The 15,351-nt window shown below is 37.4% G+C and overlaps 1 protein-coding gene across 1 annotated transcript in view; it reads left to right on the top strand.

Moving 5' to 3' along the window:
• LOC121300752 (importin-11-like) overlaps positions 1–15,351 on the top strand; it is a 183,471-nt gene that overhangs the window by 25,849 nt on the left and 142,271 nt on the right. The window contains exons 7-9 of the mRNA XM_041229541.1: positions 3,436–3,494; positions 9,021–9,069; positions 14,753–14,823. Coding sequence (XP_041085475.1) covers positions 3,436–3,494; positions 9,021–9,069; positions 14,753–14,823 — 179 coding nt within the window. The remainder of the gene's footprint in view (positions 1–3,435; positions 3,495–9,020; positions 9,070–14,752; positions 14,824–15,351) is intronic.

The raw sequence follows: 15,351 nt of genomic DNA, 5'->3' as shown, positions 1-15,351 counted from the left end.
CAACCTTACAACTTACTAGCTTTTGAGAAATAGAACAATTGCTTAATATAACGAAAACGCACTTGTTCAGTGGTAGGCACCATTATTTTCCTTTGAAAAGAACCCCCTAATTGTTCAGTAGTTTGCATACATTGCTTTGCTGTGTCAAAGTGATGAGGAACAGGCTGTATCAAATAGTATACACAAAACCTTGTTTTGGACAATTGTCATTGTATTTTTTTAAATGTACAGTACAGTAGTATTCAGTTATTCAAAAGCCATTTATTTCTGAGTGTCTTTATACACACGTTATTATAGATTATACATAATTAATAATGTACTGGTTTAGTTGGGTATACTTACAAGTAATTTGGGAGCTTGGCAGTCATTTGTTTTGTAAATAGTATGTTTTTTTCTCAGCAAAAGAAAAGATGTGCTTTATAAAGGGATTTGCTATTCATACTGAAATTCTGACAGAATAATTGACTTTTATGATGAACATTCATCATCAGGGCTTACCTTAATGTATTGGCAGTTGCTCTTTTTAAAAAAATAAAAATCAGCTTTATAGAAAAATTAAAAAATAATAGTAAATTAACTGATAGTAGTTTCAATCGGTTTAGTAGCTGATAATATGTGTGTTTTGTTTTTTCCAAGTAGTAATTCTGTCATATGAAGTCATGTCATGGAGTAACTTGTCTAGTTTCTGGTTATGTTCTTTTGAGTATGAGAGTGGTGAGGACACATTGTAACTGTGAAGCCACCCAGGGATTCCAACAATATATGCATGATGAACAGACCTGGATTAAGCCCCCCCCCCCAGTATGCAATCAGTTTGCTCATTAGGATCACCTCCCTCCCTTTGACATGCACTGGGCTCTCCACTCATGTCACTTTTGATTACTGGCCTCTTAAGAATAATTAACTGTTTTGTGGCAGCACTGAAATTTGCTCAATTTTAGAAACTGCTATATTGTAGATTCATACTTCATATTGTCATCTTCAACTTTACTGTGTATTTTTTGACAATCATTTTATTTCATTTGTACACATCATTATATCACATTTGCCATTCCCCTTACACTGGGGATTCTTTGACTGGTTACTTTTTTATTTTTCTGATTACAAAAATAAAATGTCTAGATAGAAGCTTCTGAATAAACGTGTGTTGAGGGAAACACGAGGAAAATAACAAGTAATTCGGAATGCCCTTGCAAACAGATTGATTCAGATTGGAAAACTGTACCACCTTTACGTTGATTTGAAATTAATATTAATATATTTTGGAAAACATTGCGTTTGTGTGCATAGATTTTTTTTCACAGTTTCAGTATCATCCATTTATTTAAATCTGACACTGTAGGTGTGTTTAGTCGTACAGTAGCTTGTTCAAGGTGGTATTATCTACCATCGCTATAGCCAGCTGTTTTTGACATCAGTAGTGGATGCAAGCTTTTTCATATATTAATGTTCTTGATTTGCTTTTGGTTTCATGGCTATGTTGTTAAGTTGTTTTCAACTTTACATTCCAGCAATCTTTTTTTTGGTCCATATTGTGTACTTTTCAAATGAGTTAAATGGATGTTCAGTTAGAAAGTTAAACAATAAAGGGGCAAATAAAAGATTTGTTTTTCAGGTTTTCGCTATTAGTTTGGGGATGGTAAATAGAAATTTAAATTCATATATATCCGTACATCCAATCTCTTGCATATGCAAAGAACAAATTTTATAGCGCACACGAAATATTAATATTAAGTCATTTCTCTATTATGTTTGTTTAAAAATACATAGCGATCTACTGGTTTCGGCACAAATGTGCCTTCATCAGGATAGCACATCAAATTCAATTGGGAGTTATATATTGGTTCCAATCTAATAAGTATTGCAATTAATAAATTGTTTTATTTGATACTGTTTTCCACTGTGAGGATGACAAAACAAGTAGAGTTGACAGTATTGCCACACACAGCACAAATGCCACATTTGTAATTCCCTTTGGGCTGACCGCCAAACCATGTACTTTGTTATACAGTTTTTAAATCATTATGAACCAATTGATCTTGTAGATTACGAGCTTGTCTAAACAGTATTCTTGGAGGAGTCTCCACAAATTGTTTTAAAGTGTAATCACTCTGTAATACATTTCAATGTTTTAATATAATTCTCCTCACATCTTGAGCTTGTGTTGAAAAATCAGTCCTAAAAATTGGTGTCTCTTCAATTTGTTTAACATTTAAATCAGAATTAACTCAGATCTTGATTTAGTAGCTGCACGATTTAATTGCTCCTATTCATGTTCGATACATCATAACCATTTTCTAAAAAACATTTTTTCATATTCTTTATCCTCATCACAATTACGTCTCAACTCGCAAATTGGCTGTATGGAATACTGTTAATCAAATGTCTAGGATGGAAACTCGAAGCTCTCAATGTATTTCTGTCCGTTTCTTTCCTATAGGTTGATGTATGTAATAAATCTGAAATCTTTATAAACATCCAAATCTAAAAAATGTATATGTGTTTCATTAAAATTCATAATAAACTTTAGGCTTGAATCTGTACTGTTGATATAGGTATAGAATTTATTAAGCTCAAGCTCTGTCCCATCCCATATCATTAATAAATCGTCTGTAAATCATTTCCATACAACAGTGTGATTTAACAAAATGGTTGTTGTTGATGTCATAAATTGTCTTCTACCGATCAAACAAACAGATTGGCACAGTTTGGAGCAAATGGGGATCCCATAGCTGCTCCCTTTACTTGTTGATAGAATTGATTTTCAGAAGTAAAGTAATTATTTTATAAAATTAACTTAGCCAAATCCAATAAAAAATGAGAGGGGGAAAAAATAGTTCTGTCTTTCAAACTAAATGACATAGCTTGTAACCCTGACTCATGGGGAATGTTCATATACAAACTTTCTATATCGACACTTACTATTACAAACTTTTTTGATGTACTTTCAGTTTTGTAAGGCAATTTATGACATCCCTTGAATCCTTTGAGTGATGGAAGCTTTTCAACTTTTTTTCTCAAATATTCTTCAACAAATTTAGACAAATGCTCAGTTATCGAACCAGAACCAGAGACAATTGGCCTTCCTGGAGGGTTCTGCATATTCTTGTGTGTTTTAGGCAGTATATAAAATACCGATTTAATTGGGAATTTTATTGACAAAAAAGTAAATTGTTGGCTTGTTCTACAATTATTTTCACACACCAATTTTTAAATTGTGTCAGTACATTCCTTAATTTGAATAGTTGGATGACAAGTCAATGATTAATAATATTCTGGATTTGATAACTGTCTTATTGCCTCTAGTCTGTAATTATCCAAATCTTGAATTACTATGGCATGCACTCCTCTTATCTGCTGATATCTGTTATCTGTAATTTAAACCGTGGAATAGATAGACAGGTATTTCAATAATTTATCTTTTATTTATTTCAGTTTTACGAAAGCTTACGGTGCATGGATTTGTTGAGCCACATCAGAACATGGAGGTCATGGTAAGTGACGTCAAATAAACGACAACCAGCAACACCATCGTGTTTTGGTTTCACTGCCGTGTTGTGTTTTTTTTTTTTGCTTTAATATAAATTCAACTTTTGTAAAATGTTGCAGAATTTTAATTTTAAATTATGTATGACATTTGTTGATACAGTCTAGAGCAGTGTTTCACAAATGGTCCAAAGTAATGAAGGACAAAACATTTCTTGCCTTATAAATACAAATGTGAGCATTGCACTTGTTTCAAACAGATTTTAGGAACACATGAAACCTTTTCTAGCAACTGCTGAAGCAGCTAGTAGTAGAAATTTCAACAGTTTCATCAAAAAAAAATTTTTGATGTGATGCTGTAGATTGAATTGTATTTTTGAAAAGTATAGTACCGGTTGCTTAAAGTTTTCAGAAAAAAGGTTGCCTGGTGTTTCATTGCCTTTGGTCTGTGCTGTGCTGAGGGCAGCAGTCATCTTCCAAGTTCAGACAGTATTGCATATTGCCTGAAATTGAGTGTTCCTTTTCTCCATAATAAAGGTGAATGTTTCAGTGATTGTATTCAGATATAGGTAAAAATGACATTGAAGAGGGCATATTTTCACCTTTTTAAGGTTGTTCAAGGTCAAGATTAGTTGTATGAAAAATGTGTTAAATCCCCCAGACTGTCAACGCTGGCTCAGAGTTGACTTCATGATCCCATCACACTCAGCCTTTTTTGAGTAATAGTTAACATGGTTCTCTTGAGAGCCTTTGCAGATCAAGATGTGAATGCTGTCTGTCTGTCTGTCTTGTACTTGTACATGGTGAAGAGCTGTCAAACTTATTTAGGTGCTTTCTTTCTATTTAATGGGTGGGGGTTGCAGTAAGTTTAAAGGGTAGTAGTTTTTGCTTTTGCCCTTTTTCAGTAAATTAACAGCAGATGCAAATTTAGACCTTTCATATAAAACTTTTTTTTTTTACCTTAAATCCTCAGAGACATGGAATTCAGTCCATACCACCTATGTATTAGTCTCAATGTTTTATATAGCTTCTGTCATGTGTGGTCAAGGGCATTCCAGTGATCTGCAGTGTAATAAGAGTAGGATTACAGTAGGTTTCAGCTAGTATACATTGCCTGTACATTACCAGCAATAGCTGCATACTGTAGTATAATTTAATCTCCTTGAAGTTTCAAATCAAGGTATAAATGGGGTGTAACGTTTAAAAAGAGATTCTACAGATTAGCAAACATGTAGTCATCTAAGTTGGTGTTATTCGTGATGATAGTGATTATTTAAAATGTGTGAAGGATTGATTCAAAGATGAAGATATGCAAACAATATTAGAATATGTGTTTATTTTTTATGTTTATATCCAAATAACACTTTACTGGTTGTAAGTACTGTAGCAGCAGGTATTGCTTTAGGTCTACTGTAAAATTGTCAGCTTGTCTTTTACCTTACACTTGTTCTCAGTGAGAGGGAGCTGATCACATTTGGTCTCAGTGAGAGGGAGCTGTTACCAGGTGGGAATACTGCTGCATGAACATTGTACATCAGTTATCCAGGGTGTCAGGAGGGTGTTTCTTTTAATCCTTTACTGCAAACCTAAATATTCACTAGTGCACATCTAGTACTTTTATACCAAGATATATCTTAGTTCACTGTTACAGCATTACAATAGGGACACACCTTGTGTAGCTGGTTTGGCTGTGATTGTATCTGTTGTTCAGTGTGTTTCTATAGCCTTGACAATTCTGCCAATCCATCCTTAATAGGAGTGTTGATAATTAAAGACAGGTAAATTCTTACTAAAATCTGGGAACTCTGCCAACCAATGGAGATCCTGGAATCCTGCTTGTTCGAGTGGGTAGAGCCCCAAGTGGTTATTGGCTGCTGTCAAGTGTCAATCAATATATCCTGTCCAGTTCATAATGAGCTTTCTTTTTTAAATTGAAACAAGCTAACAGTCGCAACAATCGCATATTTAGGGTAAAAGTATCCTAAATAAACCATATTTCACAATGCAAAATTAATTTCACAGTCTGTCATTCACAATGCAAAATTAATTGCACAGTCTGTCATTTTTTTCATGGCTGTGAAATAGGTAGGGCCCTAATCATGGGAGACCCATACAAATCCAGAATAAAAATGTGCTGTTTTTTTAGTTAGGCTTGGAAAGTTAGAGTTAAAAATGTTTTTTTCAAAAGGGCCAGACCCCAATTACATCTGTCTCCCTGCTCAGGTTTGTTCCTTGGATATTACAGACTGTGATTCAGCCCATACTGTCATTCCTTCTTAGCTTGCTTTTGAGTTGCAACCCACTCAAGCTGTGGAAGCTACGAATCATCTTGAAATAATATAATTTTTTGAGTGTCAGAGTCCCACTGTCAGTGTGGCAGTTTCAGGTAATGGTGCTGGTCAAGTTCTCGCAATCATCTTGTCTTGGGATCCTAGTTGAAATAAGTGCCAATGCAAGTGTCATTATTCTGAGAGGAACAGAAATGAAGTAAAAGCTTTGCAGGGATCAAATGTTTTGATTTGTGTTTCTTGCTAATTTTATACTGGCTAAAATGTTTTACTAGATGTAATGTTTTACTTTGTGTTTGACATTAATGTTTTTTCTTTATCTGTAAAGAAATTAGGAAAAAGTACAAACAACAAAGTGTGAAGAATACTGTATGCAACTGACATTTATTCTAAAGACTCCAGAAGGACAGGCTTTGATGATAATAAAATAAATCTCAGTGTGGGTTACTCTTTGGCAACTGATGACAAACAATATCAAGCTTTATTCTTAGCCTGCAGTGGGTTTCAAGTACATCACAATTTGGAATAGCCTCAGGCCTATATCATTTAATAAAAAATAGATGGATGATCACTTCAGAATGGATTTGGCATTTAAGTTTAAATGGAAGTTAACTTCTCCCCAGCTGTAGACTTCTTTATCATGATATGTATACTGCACCATCTGTGAGGGTTAATTCCTTGTTCCCTGGAACCATTATGCATGCTAAATGGAAAACGATGTTCCACGTCTCACAATTGACCAGTTACTACTAAATCAATAGCTTCATTCTAAAGTATCTCTAACCCTTTAGAATGTCAGAAAACTCTCATTATTATTATTATTATTATTATTATTATTATTATTATTGCTGTTTAAGAAATGCCTTGGGGGGGAAAAAAAAAAAAAAAAACATGTTTCATAAATGCTTTTGATTTGTCAAGGCAAGCTGCTGAATAAAGACAAGTGTGTAAAGGTTGTTCATTTCTAAGTGACTGATCATTCTAAGCCACTTCCTTACAGGTCAGGCTGGTCAGAACCAGAGAGGTTCCCAAAGTGCTTGATATTTCAGGGCACAGAGAGTCAGATTTTTTTTTTCCAGTCTGTCCACAACGGGGGTGGGTGGGTATCATCAGTAATGAAAAATGAAAGTGTAAATGAAATGTTTATACCACCATATTTGATTTTTTAATTAATTTATTTTTTGCTATGAAAAGTTAGTGCCTGCATTTTTTTCTTTGTAAAAAAAAATCACACTGCAATGCTGATGCATGGTATTGCTAAACATATGTATAATATATGTTGTTAATATAATTTATGTTGATAATATTATTTTGTGATCATGTTGACAAAATGTTGTCAGAACCCGCCCAATTAATGTTTTTAACTGGTAACTTCACAAATAAAACATTTAGCTTAGGATCCACTGTAAAATGAGATGTGAAATGAGACGCTGTTAATTGTGTTAGCTAGACATGTTTTTTTTGCTTTTTCTTCCAGTTGAGGAAACAAACAGAAGGTTCTGGCAGATAGCTTGCAGGAGATCATATTGTGAGACAATTGGCCTTATGGTTTTAGTTAGCGTACAGCAACATGACACCGGGTACCATGCTAAAATTCTATTTTCTTTTGATAAGAATTTTGTGTTCTTCATGCTGTGCCTATTGAGTTGTTAAAGCTTTTTTTTTTTTTTAAAAATAAAATTAATGATTGTCCTGCTGTTTAAGAAACTGTCAATGATTTCCAGCAAAAATATAACTTTTTCTGGTAGCCCAAGCCTTGGAGCAATAACTCCATGTGAAGGGGAGAACATTATGCGTAAAAGGATGCACTTTTCAGAACTAGAGAGATCACTAGTGTTAACGAATTCCATCAATTTACATTTGAAATTGGTATCGCCCATTGGGCCCTCTTTATCAAGAAATGCTGCTATTTACAGTCATCTTTTAAATGTCAACATCAAGTCATTTATTTTCAATATTTTACTGTACTTTTTTTGACTCTTAAAGGTTGGTAAACACTGGACTTGATTTTAAAGTGCCTTTGTGCTGTAGTGTGACAACTAATAGAACCTTAGACACAACAAGACAACTGTACTGTTCTGTTTGCAGCTGGCTATGCACGACAAGAAGCAATCAACTACAGTATGTGGAAATCAGATTGCTCTGTTTCATAAACACCTTCTGTAAAGTCATTGTAAAATAAATCAAAGTTGATATACAGTATATATCAGCATTTAATGTAGTTGTCCATTTTTATTCATTTATGTCGGTATGAAATTAATTTTAAATGGACAGTCTGGTGGATATTTACAAAGCCAAACGTGAATAAGCAAGGAACTGGATAAACTTGATATTGAATACAATATACATGGTGTACCATATTTTTAGTGCAAGGAAGCCCATAAAAACTCAATAGATGTGTCTTATTTTAGTGCTTGAATATTGAACACTACTAGAAAACCATCAGATAATCTACTCTATGGTGTGTATGATCATGTTATAGAGTGTCTCTGACCTAATATAGCTGCCATATTTGTCTTCATAGGACTATTTCCAGATAAGAAACACTACACCCTTTTAAAATATTAAATGCAAATGACAGCCACCTTAATCGTTGTCACTGGAAATGCTTTGCTTGTGTTTATTTTATTTATTTCAGTATAATTTTGCTTCTATTACTTAATACAGCTATGATACTCAGACCTAGGTTTGTGCTTGAATATTCTTGTGATGGCAGATGTAATGCACAAGTTTGTCTCAAGCACTTCATTTTTGGACTGTGACCTTGAGTGCAGTTGCTGCCTTCACATCACTTCACTGGGAAATCACTTCATGTTCCTCCCAAGGCCGTTTATGAAATATTAAAGGGGATATAACTCTCTTCTTTGGGTGAATTAAAACTAATTTGCAGATTTTTAAGTTATTTTTCAGGAGACGAAAGATGGCCTGTTTTATTAAGAATTTTCTTTACTGCACTGGACCAAGGTAGTGCTTATGATTTTGAGTCAAAGGAAACTACTTTGACCTTGACCTAATATGGCTGCCTTGTTGTGGTAATCTGGTTACAGTTTCTGCTGTATTAAGATTAAACACATAGCGTTATTGTTTCATATTTGGTACAGAAGTGATTTTTCCAAAACTAATTTTCAAGCATTTTCCAGTAAAAAAAAAAAAATGCATCACAGACCTTACAAGAAGATCTATTCAGATGTTTAAAAAATAAAATATTTAATGAATACCTACCAATGTTTCTCTGCTTTCTTTTAGGGGTTCCTCAGTACAGTATTTGAGAGATTAAAGCAGTTCTTGGAGTGCTGTAAGTATAAAATAATTCCCCTATCAGGTACAAAATGTAACCAATACCTCATGGGTATTTAACCTTAAATACCATCTAACCTGAATAGCTATATCAAAGCTGCACGCAGTGCCTGTGATGCAGTCGCCCCCACATGCGTGCTGCCGAGGGCATAAAAAAGACTGCTGACACAGGCATCGTCATGATTTTTCCTTTCACCAACCTGAGGCAAGGAGCGCAGTCTACGGACAGATAAGTGACACACTTATATCTGACTTTATCGCTTGTGTATTACACTGATTGCGATTATTTTCCGTGTTTTAAAGTAATTTTTCTTTCACTTATTGTGCAGTCAGCCGTGGTTTTCATCTAAGTCCCTCAGCGGACTTGTGCCCCGCATGAAGCTGGCAGCTCTGCTGCACCTTTCCTCGTGATTGAACATGGGCTACTTGTGCGCACTCTTAAGCTGCTAGTGTCGGTTGAAGCTTAAATTAAAAAAAAATAGTTTTTTGTTATAAAAACTATATTAAAATAATGGTAATTGTTTGGTTACTGTATTGTGTGAGGGAAGAATGTTTTCTCTGTGTATTTTCTATTTTTTTTCCACAGAAATACTAATTTAAGATCTGCTTGCACAAGACTGTTGGGGCTCTAGCAATAGGTTTTCCTCAGTTTTTGGTCTGTTGGTTAACCAACAGCATTATAGATGGGCACCCCTGTAATTGCTCCCATGGCATCTGTAGGTCCTAGACCTGCTCCCATTCCCGCCGCTACTTAGTACAATGAACAAGGTTACCTTGCCGATTCATTAGCAGTCACTGGGCTCTGCTCTTCTTCGGGTCTGTCAGTTCACAGTCCTTTCCGTAGTGTTTTGTTGCTGTTCTGGTTTCTGCTTGCAGTGCCATTACAGTGGTTGTCAGGGCTCTAACAGCGGGCTTCCTCCAGTCTAGGGCTGTATTTGGTTAAGCCAGAAGCTGCACAGATGGACATCCCTGTATATTGCTTCTTCGATGTACCACCGTTCTTAGTGAACAAAGTTACTGCAACGGTAGTGTACTGTGCTCTGCATTGTACAGTTTGCACTGTACCGTGCTCCGTGCACCATACTGTGTGTACCGTGCTCAGTGTACCTTGCATTGTTCATCATTATGCCTGGTACTCTGTATAGGAGCTTGCTGTTGGATAATGACTGGGTTTTATCTCTGTGACGTATGCAAGGACAGTGTGCCTGTGGACAAGCAGATGTTCTTCCTACCTGAGGCAGCAGCATGCAAAGGAGGCACTGGTAAACTGCATTTTCTGTGGGTTTTGTGTGCATTCTCCAAGTGTACTTTGGAGAACGTTTCTCTTGCAGCTCTACAGAGCGCTCCAAGTCTCTCACCTGTACAGTGCTCTTCCCCATCATCCTGTCTTTTGAAGAAGTGGTTGCGTCCTCACCCCATGGCTTTGTGCCAAGGGAGAGCCACACACCCAGGAATAGATAAGCTGGACAGCAGTTTCCTACAGGCATGCATGCATGCCTGGTGGGGACCAGTTTGCTCTGTTTTGTCTGATTCCGACCTGCTACTGACCAGTGTTTACATCTCATGTCTGTTAATTGCACATTAAAAACTGCAAATGCAATACCTGCCAATTTCACAGTTTTATCAGTGAGATGGCTACTCATTTCCAGACCGTTTGTAAACGTGTCAAACCAAGATGTGGAAAATAACAAATTATTTTCATGTGATTGGAGAGGTTTCCAAAGAAAACCACGATGAACAAAATCCTGATATGTCGGCTGCTTTACATGAAATGAGCAAAACTTTGAGAAGGGCTGTGTTGCAGCATGTTCACAGTTGTAAGTTGCAAAAGAATGTACAAGTTCAACCAACAGTGGCTAAAAGTTTGACAATGCTAAAATAAAAAAAAAAATCCATGTCTTGTTAGGATGCAGGCAAGACTGCATTTTTAACTGGGAGCCCGTGGTTCAAATGTGAAAATATCTTTTGTTTTGGACACTATTACATTAAATCCTGCTAATAATTGTAAGTCATAGCATTCTGGTTTTGGTCCACCAAAATGGATCAGAGTGTTTGGTGTATTGGCCACCACTAGTCTAAGGTTTTGGTGCAAACAGCCTGCCCATCTGCGCCTTGGCATAGCTTTGGGCAATGTCACCAAAAAGGGAGGCTGTCACCATGAATGCTTCCAGCCTTGGCTGGGGCACTGTGTAGAATGGCACTGCACATAATGGTTTGGAACAGCAGGCGGTTTATGCTTGTCCGTGTAGACAACGCAACAGTGGTGGCTTCCGTCAACCACAACAGTGGCCTCAGGTCACTCAGTCTCCATCGCATGGCCTGTACGCTTTGCTCTGGGTACACAAGAACCTGGGCAGCTGACCTGTTCTCAAGGAGGGTCACAGTGCCTCAGAGTGGAGGCGAACCCCGAGGTGGTAGCCTCATTTGGGAGAGGTTCGGGGGATCAGAGATAGCTCTCTTGCCTCGTAAGAATCAACCCACTGTCCCTGCTGGCTCTCCATAATAGGAGATGGGGACCCGCTGGCAGTAGATGAATTGGCACACCACAGCTCCTAAGCGGCCAGCCATGGAGTCTGCCCAAGCGCCGTGATCTGCTCAGTCAGGCACAGGAGACCCTATGCCTTCTGACCCATCAAGCCTGTAGTTCGGGGTCTGGGACCTGAACGGCGGCATTGAGCCGTCTGGGTCTGTCGAATGGGGCTATTGATTGCAATTTTGCAGGACCTGTTTGATGAGGGGAAATCCCCCACTACATTAATGGTCTATTGGGCAGCTATATCAGCTTGAGGCTGTTCAAATAGAGAGCAGACTCACGCAGAACTGCCTATGAGTTGGCCAACTTGCCCCCTCCAGAAACAGGGGTTTGGCAATTTGTGACGGAGAGCGAGTGAATCCGAATCAAAAATCTCCCTCTCGACCAGTGAGGGCACTGTACAACAGGAGCTGCGGGCTTCCTACTGAATGGTTGGGCAGTTCATCCTGGGGACAGTCGGGAGCCGGCCATTCAGGAAGAGGGCGGCGTTACGGTACCTGGAGTCATCGCCCTAGTACGGTGAGCGAAGTTTCAGTCATGAAGTGGAGGAGACGTGATTGAACTAGCTATCGGAGGGGGCGGGGCTTAGGGTACTTTAGGGGGACGCGACGCCGTAATCGGCTCCTTTGTTGTGGTTAATGGGAGGAGACAAGGACGGAATCTTGAATGAAATGTGGGTTCATTGAGGAGTATTGTGTTTGTTTTGCCAGACGGCTGATACGAAGCTGGAGCTGCAGCAAGAAGCCCGGACCTGAACGCGCACGAGCACCAGTACTCAGAGCACCGCACCTGCACCAGAGCACCCAGTTTGGAGACGTGTTTTTGTGTTTATTATTTCGGGACTGCAACCCCTTTGTTTTGTAGCTGGTAATACCCATTGCTGGGTAGAACCAGCTTTATTATTTTGGGTCCAGTTTTCACTGGCAATACCCATTGCTGGGTAGAGCCAGCTTTATTATTTGAAACCCGGTTTTAAAAGGGCATTAAAAGAAACCTGACCGGTAGACTTTGTGTTTGTCCTTTGTTGGAGCACCTCAACTCACCTATACACCGGAGCACTACAAACCACTTTGCCACACAATTGTATGGGTTTTATTCCAGGGTGCATCTGTGAATGACATTTGCAATGCAGTGGTGTGGGCCACTATCCATACCTTTACTAGGTTCTACAGACAAGTTGTAGATCCACAAAACCCTTGTTTTTTGGAATTAGAGTATTAAGGGTGGCCTCAGGGTCAACCCTTACAAATAGACATAGAGGTGAGTTTCTCCCTCAATTTTGAGCCATAGCTGCTTGTACTGGGTCTCCTGGTGGTAATGCACAAGGTGGCCTTGGTCAAGCCTTGTAGCATTCCAGTTGGGCTGCAATATTGCCTTGCGACAGCTTTGGTATTTCTACCCATGAAGTAATGGTTACATTTCGTACCTGATAAGGAGCGTTCGGTAATATCGTAATTCTGGTTCCCTGAAATAGAAATGTAACCATTACCCTTCAAAGTTGCTGCATCCATGTTTGCAGCAGTCTTAGAGGAAAAATTATGGAGATGCTTGTGTCGGCAGTCTTTTTATGCCCTCGGCAGTGGGCGAGACTGCATCCTAGGCAGTGTGTACAGCTTTGATATATCTTTTCAGGTTAGACGGTATTTAAGGTTAAATACCCATGAGGTAATGGTTACATTTCAATTTCAGGGAAACAGGGTTATGATAATAACCTAAAGTTCTGCATCATTTTTATAATAAAGAAGTAAATATTTAGCTGTCACAATTGAAAGGTATTTAAAATCAGAGCATTTAAAGGGCGAATCTGGGTCGTCTTTGCTACTGCATATGATGATATTCAGAAATTTTGACCAGTACAAACTGTGTTACCTAAAATTTGATTTTGCTTGCACCACTGCCATTTTAAATGTTGATTTTATCATCTTGGTGCATAAGGATGTCCTTGAAGACCTTGGATCAGAAGGTCCTGTTTTGATGAAACATCCATAGGCAAAAAAAATCTTTCGATTGGTGCCTCATTATTGATTGATGCCTTTTGATTGGTGCCTTGAGTTAAAGCCAATCAATGTGCCGTTCCCCTGGGGATGCTTTGTTTTTTTTTATATAGGGACCAATGAATTTGCAAACTTTATTTATTTATTTATTTATTTTAATAACCGATTTATAAAATGGAGTGTTAGAATGCTGCATGCTGATTTGGTCCTTCAGTGTTCCAAGCCATTACAATATCCAGTACAATGTCATGATTAGCAACTACTTAGGAACAAAGGTATATCACTGCATCTGTGCTTAACCACGGAGCCATGCAAAATCAAAGAAAACACCTGTCAAAATACCTGCTCTCATGGAAGATACTGAAGACATCAAGGTGTTTTCATATGTTCCAGTTTTTATTAATTTGCACTACGAATCAGTTTGCTATTTTAAACAAGACTCTGTTCTGGTATGTTATTTTTAGTACATACCAGTCATTTTCTGTAGCTTTGTTGTCTGATATTCAGTTTGATTCCCCCCTTTTTAATTGATATCAGCTGTTGTTTTGTGAAACTGACACTTCATTAATTTTATAACTGGATATTTTTACATTTTTCGACAGTATATACAGTCCTACACGCAATGTCTTAACCGTTCAAATCTCGCCTTTCTTCACTGTCTCTCTTCTCCTTTACTACCGGGCAATCACTCTCTTTACAGGTACAGAAATGTACCATTGACGTGTTAGAAAAAACCTCAATGAAATTAATACGTAAAACAAACAAAGTTGGCTGTTAAATGCTTAAATGACTGGTTTTCTGAAAATTAAATATACAAATATACTGAAACACATCTAAGCAAGGTTTTTATAGTTAATTTTTATTTGATAAAGACTTTGATAAAAAAAAAAAAACTTTTTTTTTTTACTTCAATATTATTTTAAGTTCATAAGGACCATTTTCTGTTGTGGAAGGTTATACCTCAAAATGTTAATAAATGTTTAGAATCTATAGATTTCTCCTTGCTGGCTAACAACACACCAAGAAGTGACAATATCCAACACAGTCCATGCTCTCTCGTGCCTGATTGCTCAATTATATTCTCTGTTTTCAACCAGGCTTTGGTGCTGAAAGAATGTAGTTTATAACATTAACCTTTTTTTTCTTTCCTATAGGCAGACAAGTTGGCCCAGACAGCAACTGCAGAGAAAAGCTAGAGAAGACCATTTTACTTTATACAAAAGTTGTAAGTGACCAACAAAATAAACAAATAATGCAGTAGAGCAAATGCTTATCATACTTGTAATAAAGCATTTCTCTGCTTATCTTAGCAAGAGAACTGGGTGTAAAACATAACCGCATTAGACTTCCTGTAGCAGTGCACAATTTCTCCATCTGTCCATGATTCGTGTTTGATTTAGTTACTAGTCACGCCTTATGGTTTTTTTTTTAGGATTATATTGAGCGATTTAAAATAGGCAGTATTGTAATACAGCAGCACTTCAAAATTACAAATAACAGTGATTTATGGTTTCTGGTGCATTTTGACCTGAAGTAAATGTGATGAAATGAAAATGAATCCTTTTCTTCTGTTGGACTGGTGGTGTGGTGGACAAAGAATGTGCTTTTGAAAGTAATATCTCACTGTTGCTATGCTGAGGCAACTTTACTGTTTGTCAGGGTTTAATGTGCTCTGCAGTGAGCCCTAGACATAATAAACACACTGAGCTCCATGGTAGGATTAGAAAATATGATGGATTAATCCTTTCCCAGT

The sequence above is a fragment of the Polyodon spathula genome, chromosome 2 (assembly GCF_017654505.1).
Source record: "Polyodon spathula isolate WHYD16114869_AA chromosome 2, ASM1765450v1, whole genome shotgun sequence".
NCBI lineage: Eukaryota > Metazoa > Chordata > Actinopteri > Acipenseriformes > Polyodontidae > Polyodon > Polyodon spathula.
The sequence above is the reverse complement of the archived record's forward strand: the minus strand, read 5'-3'. Positions and strand labels throughout refer to the sequence as shown.